Source organism: Asparagus officinalis, chromosome 2 (assembly GCF_001876935.1).
Source record: "Asparagus officinalis chromosome 2, Aspof.V1, whole genome shotgun sequence".
In the NCBI taxonomy this organism is placed as follows: domain Eukaryota; kingdom Viridiplantae; phylum Streptophyta; class Magnoliopsida; order Asparagales; family Asparagaceae; genus Asparagus; species Asparagus officinalis.
Genome location: NC_033795.1, coordinates 73,058,976 through 73,069,359, shown reverse-complemented (window position 1 = coordinate 73,069,359; position 10,384 = coordinate 73,058,976). Strand labels below are relative to the sequence as shown.

General features: G+C 44.1%; 1 protein-coding gene across 1 annotated transcript; it reads right to left on the bottom strand.

Moving 5' to 3' along the window:
• LOC109831303 (uncharacterized protein Mb2253c-like) lies at positions 562 to 1,149 on the bottom strand. The gene has a single exon (XM_020398634.1). It carries the CDS (start codon positions 1,147 to 1,149, stop codon positions 562 to 564), a length of 588 nt encoding a protein of 195 aa, XP_020254223.1.

Sequence of the window (10,384 nt, the reverse complement as noted above, 5' to 3'; positions counted from 1 at the left end):
TATGAGTTTAAGCATTCTGATCGTCAACGGAAAGCAAACTCGACGCGAGCATTCAAGGGAGGCATTTCATCGACACCATGAAGAACCTAGTTTTAACAAAGGAAAGGATCTCCATCGATTTCTTCTCTCTTTTGTAAATCAGGATTTCGATTGAGAAGATTGTAATTTCTTTTTCTAAAGTTTGTTAGAGAGAAATTGTATTAAAAACGTTGTAATCATTCTTTATCGAAAACAGTTAGAGAGAATAACACATTTTTGTTCTCAATTTTCTTCTTCAAATTTTCCCACCAAACAGCTTGCTTTAATGCTTCTCGAGCTTTACTTGGTGATAAGCATCAGAGTAAAATACCATCGAAAGATCGTCGGTACAAAGTCTGTGGGGGCAAAATCATAGAAGAAACACAGAGCTCTTCTTTGAATAGAGGTCGCTTGGTTTAGATCATCTGGTAGTATCTCGTGCAAGACATAATCAATGATTAGGAACCACCAATCATTACCTTCAAAGTGAGTTGACCTAATGTACACTTCGTTGGCTTCAAGAATTTGCTCCGAAGAGCATAATTAACGACTAGCCATAGTGATACACCGGGTAGATTTGGGTGCCAAAGCAAGTGTGGCTGTGAGGGATACTAGAGCATCCACATGAGTGTTCTCAAGGCGAGCTATGTAGTTAATGTAGAAGCCTTCGAAAGACTGAGAAAGCCTTGTTGCCACTTTATGGTAAGGCATGAGGTCATTGTGGTGGACCTCATATTCTCCCCTGATTTGATTCACGATCAGTTTAGAATCGCTGTGAGCTTCAAGGTATTTGACACCCATGTCTTGAACAAGTTGTAGGCCGATTATAAGAGCGTTATACCCGGCCACGTTGTTGGAGCATGGCTTGGTCAATGAATAGGCTCGGGAGAGGACATATCCATAAGGGTCAATCAGCATTGCCCCTGCCCCTGCAATGACTGCTCTCTTATGGTTACGTTGTGACACACCGTCAAAGTAGAGTTGCCATATTTGGTGGTGCGAAACATAATTCAACTCGAAACCTTCATCTGGGATGTCTTCATAAAACTTAGAAGACCAAGGAATATGTTGTTCTGACAAAAAATCGGCTATTGCTTGACCCTTAACTGCTTTCTTCGGTACAAATATCATGTCATGTTATGATAGCAGTATAGCCTATTTTGCTAACCTGGAATACAGTGACCCAGATTTCATCATGAGTATCCGTAGAGTGTTGACTCTTAAAATAAAATGAATGGATTGGCCGATGAGATAGTGTCGCATTTTCTAAATCGCGAAGACCAATGTTAAATATGAAAGTCTTAGGTCGAAACAACTTGGCTTCTGGTTTTATTATGAAAGGATTCTACGATCTTATCAGTTGGAAGCGGCCTAGTTGAATATGTGCCTTGGGTTTATTCATGAAGATGATACTAAGGTCTTAGAGTTAAAGACGACCGAGTTGATGACATGCCTTGGTTTTATCCAGAAAGTGTACTAGGGTCTTATGTGTCAGAGTCAACCAAGTTGATGATATGCCTTGGTTTTATCCTGAAAGGGTACCAAGGTCTTAGTGTCAATGTCAACCGAGTTGATGATGTGCTTTGGTTTTATCCCGAAAGGGTACCAAGGCCTTACATGTCGAAGTCGACCGAGTTGATGAGGTGTATTGGTTCTATCCCAAAAGTGTATCAAGGCCTTACATGTTGAAGTCGACTAAGTTGATGACGACTCAACCTCATGCCTTAGGCTTACTCGAAATGACAACAAGGTATTGGGTACACGCCTTGGGCTTATTCATGTGAATGACAACAAGGTCTCAGAGTCTTCATTGCTGAGTCGATGAAGATCGAGTAGCAAGAGATGCATACAAATTAGTACACACTTAATTAGATAAGGGTCTTTACAGTTTAATTACATTTTGTGAAGGTATTCTCCAAAATGCTTTACATTTTATGACAACTCTACTAGGGGATCCTTCTGTCTTTGAGAGGACTCTACTTTAGCTGTCGCTTTTCTGGCCGCATTCTTATAGGCTCGACTATCTTTTACATCCATGTGTCATGCTCGAGCTCTGTCCATTTAGCTGTCCAAAGTTAGTCGTAGGATCTATGGTGAGTGTGTCAGCCAACTTATCATCCTCTAGTCCTACAAAGATCGTGGTCATGGCCACTATGTTGTCAGGGTCTTGAATTTCTAGCCTTTTGACTAGGAATCTCTTGAAATAGTCCCTGAGACTCCCTCCGATTTTCTATCTTATCTGTAGCAAGATGGAGGATGGTGCCTTTTTTTTAGAGTCGGCTAAAAAATAATGTACAAATTTTTGGCTAAGCTGTTCAAATATATGAATGGATTTTTTGTCTAATGAGTTCTACCACTCTTAGCGCTTCCCGTCAAGGTGACGGGGGAAGCTCTACAAATAATGGGATTGTAGGCATCTAAAAATGACTATAGGTGTCTGTACGCAGCTCGAGGCAAAGAGAAGACGATGAATGTCATCATCCGAGTCAAGAAGGATTATCCGATTGGCTGCTGTGCATATCAATCAGCTCGCGCACGTCAGTCAACGTGCGCACGTCAGTCAAAGCATGCTTGTCAGTCAGCTCGTGCACGTCAATCAGCTCGCATGCGTCGGTCAACTCAAAGTGCCTGACGCGCATGTCGGTCGGTTCCAAGTGTCGTAAAGAAGTTAACAAGCGCATGAAGAAAGTTAGCAAACCGTACAAGTTAACAAGATGATCAAATACACAAAACGACAGAAAATACAAGTTCCGGAAAGTTGGGAAAACAACGGGAAATTCAGCAAAAGGTCAAACCCCCATGCCAGCACCGGGTCAGCCGCGCCGACCCGCCACCGCACGCGGTCGGTACCGTGCCGACCCCGCGGCGGGCGTGGATCGGACCGCGCACCGACCGCGGGGAGCGCGGGTCGGACCGTGTTGACCAGTGTCTGCTCCGGGTCAGCAGCGCCCGTCACGCAGATCTGAGCCCCCAACGTGTTTTTGACGGTTTTGAGCGATTTTCTCAGGATTTATCTGCTCCAGGGGTTTCCAACTGACTTGATATCATCTACAAACATGGTTAGGCCGTTATTGACTGAAGATGAGGCTAAATCACTCATTCTTATCCAAATACCCCCCCCCCTCCAACTGAAGCTTATAAGTACAGGACTTGGGGCTCATTTCATAGGGGCGGAATATTATCAAGACGAGGAGGTGCTGCCAAATTGAGGAGTCAAAGGAGCACGAATTTCAGAGGAGACTAACTGATCTCGGCGAAGATCTTCAGCATAAAGAGGGAGAGTTCGAGATATCTGAAGCCTCGTCCATCCGTTCCTCAAGATTAGACTTGGTCTTAATCTCAAGAAGAGCTACTAATTTCGTTTGGTCGATTTTAGAGCTTCAAGCGAATACTTCCTTGGTGAAGTAGGAGCTTTGTCAATTTTATGACAACTGGATCTGATCCGTAGGTGGTCTACGGATATCGACGTCCCCGGCACAGGAGAAGTTCTCACGCAAGCAGTGGGTGATAAACGTCCACTGCGCTGTTTGACAAGAGTTGTATTTTTGTATTTTTATTGTATAAGGAGATCTTATAAAAAGATCGATTTTTCTAGTTTATTTGAGTTTATTGTAACGACCAAAGTTGTAATAGATTCGATGGCAATGAAAACATTAACTTTTGACCCAAACAAGTTAGCGACCACAGTGGGAGCCAATAGCTTTGCTGTTGAAGCTATCATGCCGCAACCTCAGATATGCATCTTGGTTGAAGAAGTGGTCGAATACAAGTTCGACCTGGCCAAGTTCGAGGAATATCTGTCGTCCTCCTCCAAATCCTCCGTCTCTCACAAGTGCAGGAAGATCAACGCCCTCGTTGCTGTAATGGATGCACCTCGCAACGTCCTGTAGACGTCTAAAATTGCCTATAGGTATCCACACACAGCTCGAGACGGAGAGAAGACGACGAACATCATTATCCGAGTCTAAGAGGATTATCTGACACCGACAAGCGCATAAAACGAAACAGCGAACCAAGTGGCCTGCGCGATCAACAATCAACACGTGCCCATCAATCAGTTCGTGCGCGTCGGTCAACACGCACCCGTCAATCAGTTCGTGCGCGTCGGTCAACACGCGTTCATCAATCAGTTCATGCGCGTCGGTCAACACGCGCCCGTCAATCGGTTCGTGTGCGTCGGTCAACACTCGCTCGTCAATTAGTTCGTACGCATTGGTCAACACGCGCGTGTCAATCAGTTCGTGCGCGTCGGTCAACACGTGTTCGTTAATCAGTTCATGCGCGTCGGTCAACACGCGCCCGTCAATCGGTTCGTGCGCGTCGGTCAACACGTGCTCGTCAATCAGTTCGTGTGCATTGGTCAACACGCGCGTGTCAATCAGTTCGTGCGTGTCGGTCAACACGTGGGTATTAATCAACAAACGCACGTCAATCAACGTGCGCATGTCAACCAAATGTGCGTTCGACGGTCAGTCGCGCAACAGAGCGTACAAGTCAATACGACGGGCGAATACATGAAACGGCGAAAAAAGAACAACTCCAGGAAGGAAAAGCGCCAAAAAGAGAAAGAATTCGGCAGAGGTAACGGACCCGGGCCAGCGTGGAACGGAACAGACCGACCCGCGCAAGCGCGGGTCGGATGATTCCGACCTGCGCAAGCACGGGTCGGATCATTCTGACCTGCACAAGTGTGGGTCGGATGTGTCCGACCCGCGCAAGCTCGAGTCGGATCTGTCTGACCCGCGCAAGCGCGGGTCGGATTTGTCCGTCACGCAGTCTGGAGCCCAATACGCATTTTGGCGGTTTTAAAGCGATTTTTCGCAGGATTTATATGTTCAAGGGGTTCCTAACTGACTTGATATCATCCCCAAATGTGGTTAGGCTGTTGTTAACTAAAGATAAAGCCAAATCATTCGTTCTCATTCAAATAATCGCACTCGAGGCCTATAAATATCAGCCCGAGGCCTCTATTTTTTAAGGCTGGAATTTTTATCAAGAGGACGAAGTGATGCTGGATTGAGGAGTGAAGGAGCATGAAATTTCAGCGAAGGTCAGCGAGATCCTGGCGAACTTCAACATAAAGAGGAAGGCTATCAAAGGATCCGCGCCCGTATTTTCCCCCGTCCGTTCCTTGAGATTAGGCTTTGTCTTAATCTCGAGAAGAGCTACTGATTTTGCTTGGTCGATTTTAGCGCTTTAAGCAAATACTTCCTTGGTGAAGTAGGAGCTCTGCCTAATTTTTTAGTAACCAGATCTGATCGACGGTCGTCCACGGATAAACCCTGGCACCGGCGAAGAACCCATGCAAGCAAGAGACGGTAAACGGATCTTGTGTTTATTTTTAAGATAGTTGTAATTGTTTTATTTTTGTTATTTGAATTCATTTGTAACGATTGAAGTTTAATGAAATCAATGATGAAGGCAGCTTTCAACGAAAACAAACTAGCGACCACAATGGGAACCGTCGGCAATCAAGATCCGAGTGAACGAAGAGGTTGAATATGAATTCGACCAGCAAAAGTTCGAGGAATACTTGTCCTCCTCCAGATCCACCTCTCCTCGCAGATCTAGTAAAGTCCGCTGGTCTTCCGAAACAAAGACCCAGGAAGATGATCTCTCTGTCGTCGCCGCTCCACTTGTGACTTACGACGCCTGTCGACATCTGATAAAGTCAAAGCCGCAGATCTAAACTCCATAAGCAAGGAGTTAACTACTGACAACGTGCCCACTCTATCAAAGAGAGCACGTCAAAGACGGCGACAACGCCTTACACGCCAGCTGGTCAAAGCCTTGGAGCCAGTTAACGGAATTCGCTATGAAGCGGATATGAAGTCGAGGAGGCGCCAACCGCCGCAACAACGAGTGGACAACCCCTCCCCCTTCAAACCAGCGAAGAACGAATGGGTCCGTGTCAAAAGGACCCGATTGACTCTTCAAGAGCGGATTCAGAAACGCTTATTCAAGAGGCTAAAAAGTTACAGAGGGAAGAAGTGGAGAAGAAGCCACAAAAACTGTACCAAGTGTGGAGGCCAAAGTCTAAGACGGCGGCCGAAAAGACTAAAAAACACGAGTCACTCAAATCCGACCCGCCGGCGCGCGAGTCACTCAAATCCGACCTGCCGGCGCACGGGTCACTCAAATCCAACCCGCCAGTTCGCAGGTCACCCAAATCCGACCCTCCTGCTCGTGGGTCACTCAGATCCGACCCTCCTGCTCGCGGATCACTTAAATCTAACCCTCCAAGTCGCAGGTCACCTAAATACGACCCTCCAACCTGCGGGTCAACCAAATCTGACCTGCGCTAGAGTCAAGGCAGAAAACGTTCTGCACCTGTGTCATCAATCCCTTCGAGTTCCGCAACTCCGGTGAAGCCCCGTGCTAACGTGGGTCTATCCCGATTCAAGATGAAGATCATGGATCGCCTTGGCCCTTCACACGATAATCGAGGCAAAGCTCTGATCAAAGATCACTTAGGACCGTCGAACAGATCTCGAGCGGCTGGGGGTCATAACCATCCTCCTAAGCAGTGGAGGAGAACACATGATGGGAAAGTCCCTATAACTGACCGCATTGGATTGTGTGTCGTCCAGGAGCCCGTTAAGGTCCTACGCCCACAAAAATGTAGCCTTGAACGTATGACTCCTGAAGACGCTAACAATACGTTGAGTCCCCGGAGGGAAGCGTATTCATCTGACGATGACGTTATACCTAGGGAGTCATACCAACACACGATGGGTTGCTCCGGTTATCAAACCGATGAGTTGTACTATCAAGCTGGGGGTATGAGCAAGTCCAGAAAGAGAAGTACCCAAGACACGGACTCTCATTATCGGTGTGCCAAGATAATCAAGGCGGTATTGTCAGAATGTGACTGCCTGAAGGCCCCAGAAAATGTTTCGATGTTTGAAAGAATCTCTACTGGAACGTCCAAGTCTAAGCCAAGGTGTTTCCGCAAAAAAAGACCTGCCCTTCAAGACGATGAATTTCCATAAGTATCTGTTAACATAACCGGTAGAGGGAAGTCAACACGGCATTTAGTCCAGAGCAGTTTTCCACGGTATCCCAGCGAATAACTCGATTACGATCAGGGACCAGTAGGCGAAGGGATTATCAGAGAATGCAAAAGGGATTGCCTTCAGATGATGAAACGTCGGATGCTTGCTCAGACGCTTGCTCAGCGATGGCTTCTGATGATACGACATCTAGCGTAGGACAATCCTACGAATCCTTCATGATCAACGCCAAGCAAGTGGCAAAAATTCTCGATGACGCTTTAACCAAGCAGAAAGAGAATTTTAAGTTCGAATTGGAGATGGCTATGCAACAGATGAGGGAGATGCATGACCAACAAATCACGGCACTGACGAATCAGCAGGGAGAGTCCAGCCGTTGTAATAATCCCAACCAAGTGGATAGTGATCGGGAAGTGGATGAGAATGCCAATATGGATACTCCTCCCGTTGACAACAATACTGGGATTGGTCCTTCAGATGATAATAATACGAAGGAGTAGGGGTGAGCACGGTTCGGTTCGGGTCGGTTTTTACCAAAATTTGAACAACCGAACCGAACCACCTATAATTCAAAACCGAACCGAACCGTTGCAAATCGGTTCGGTGCGGTTCGGTTCGGTTTGTTCGGTTCTAACTTCATCAAGTATAACAATCAAAGGCATAAATATTGCTTGTCCCAAAAGTTTATATCCAAACATCCAAGCAAATAAACACAGCAGCAAGTTGTTAACATTGGTTTTTTGAAAGCAAACACAAAGCTAGGCTGCATTTGTTCATATAACATCATGAAATAAGCACCAATTGAATATAGAAGCAAGTGGGAAGTAGAGTTAAAGTTTACATAGTAACATTTTATCCCAAGAGACAAATCACTAACATGATAACATCACTAACATAGTAACAAGAAATCTGTAAATAGAAGAGACAAATCACAGAACGAGGTTAATCAAATGCGGACAAGATCCTGCAGTAACGAGCCGATGAAGCAGAACGAGGTTAATCACAGTAACGAGGCTTCTCCGATGAAGCCGATGAAGCACCAACAAGCCGAGATCCTGCAGTCAGGTAGAAAATGTAAATCATAGTGTTGTTCTTAAACTTGATATAAATTGACAAAATATAGTCAGGTACAAAATGTAGTCAGGTACTAAAGTTGATATAAAGTTGATATAGATTGTCGGTTCCTCATAAACATTCTTCCAAGAAAGCATTCTATAGAGTATAGACTCTGAACGTTCCTAAGTAGAGCAATATTCTCTTAAGGGAAGAGAATATTGCTGTGTCAGGTAAAAAGTTTAAGTTTGCAATATCTCAAAACCCTTATTAACTAGCTTTTGCCCTGTGTGATGCCCGGAATATAGTATTGCAACATTAATTGGTGTAGATCGTGTAGCAATATTATGATTTTAACGGTTGTATATTGCTTTCACTCTAAAACTCATAATATAAATTAGAAATAATATTAAGATATTAATTAAAAACTTATTCATTTGAAAATTATCGCCACCAATAGTGAAGAAGAAAGTAGGTTGTGAAAAGTCACCATATAATCAAATTCATGCAAGCAATTCAAAAGCAAGTGCAGCCGAAGGGTATAGATAGATACGTGTTTCAAGCAAGATACAAACTAGTTCTGAATAAAGCGTAATATTGATTACTGTGCGCACGCCAAACATACCTCATCAAGCAAGATACATGTTTCAAAACAACAATGAGCACATTTCGCAACTTTTAGAGGACTTAATGACTTATTAACAGAGACCAGTTCAGAAGTGGAACAAACATAATCAAGCCAATTCTCAAACCGGAAAATTCAAACACTTCATACAACTTCGATGTTATGACCTAATTGGCTAACATCCCAGTGAAAGTAACTCTACACGAGTTATCACGTCTTTCTAAAAACACTAGAGAGGCGTTCACGATCACTCCTGACCAGCTCACCTAAATAGTTCAAGAAGCATTAATCAAACAGAAAGAAGAATTTGAGGCTAAGATGGAGTTGGCCATGCAACAAATAAGAGAGTTGCAGGCTCAAAAATATCAATTTCCTAAATCCGGTCATCAGGTTGAGTCTAGTTGTTACACTACACCAGTTTTGCCTAATCAAAATAGGACAAGTAACAATAGCCCAAATCTGAATATGGTCATCAAGACTGATTCACCCCTCGATAACACTGGGGGTAGTGAAATTGAACCCCTCAATGACACTGAGGGTGGCCCAATTCCTTCTTCTTGACATCGCTCGAGGAGAAATAAAGATGAAGACAAGAAGCAGAGGGAAGTCGAGTCTGTCACCACCCCCATCAGGCGCTATCCCAAAAGAAAGAAAGTTGAGGGAAGCCAACCGGAGTTCATACCCAGGTTTGTTGTTGATATTAATCAAACATTACAGCAACAACCACAAGAGCAATCGCCACAATAGTCGCTTCAGATGCAACGATACTCTTTCAAAGATGATGAGGTTCTAGCCATCCTCAAGTACCTCCTAAAAATGACAAAATCAAGCTCCCACCTATTAAAAATCAGGAGGAAGCTAACGGGAGTTCAGACCCAAAATATTGTGAGTACCACAGGAGGGTCCATCATCCCACCAAGACTTATATCACTCTCAAAAATACAATACAGACCTTAGTTGAAGCCGGCATCTCAATGGCAGAACAAACCGAATGAGAACGACCATCACACTCCGAAAAGTATACGAGTATAAACTGCTTCTTTCAAAACTCCAACAGGTATATGAGTATAAATTGTTTCCCTTGTATCCAACGGGAAGTTCCTAGAGAATATTATACGTGATATTCTTAAGGATAACCCGACATCAATAAAAAGGGGTTGGAAATACGACATTGCTTATTGAACCAGTCTCGCCAAAGAGCTAGGGTCGAATATCTCAAAGTTTTTGGTGATTCTCAATTAATCGAACCTAAATGGGAAGGACCGTTCGTAGTAGAGACAGTCTACTCGAGTGACGCATATCACCTTATTACCAAGGAAGACGACCGACATATGATGCCGATAAACGGCAAGTTCCTAAAAAAGTACTATCCTTAGTACCTTTAGGATAACCAATGTATTGGGAAGCTCCCAGAAGAATATTGTATGTGGTATTCTTAGGGATAACCCAGTCACTACAAAAGTGATAAATAATAAATCCACACTTAGGCTCTGAATGTCTTCAAAGTTGGAATGTTTTCTTTTATTGATATCAAATTTACCAACGCTCATGAATTATTTTGCTGAGGTGAGATTCGACCATTTTGATAGATCAATCTTTCCTCACAAAATCTCTCACTGATCAAATCAATTAACGGTGGGTCCACCAAAATTTCTGTCCGCCAATCTTTGGTATT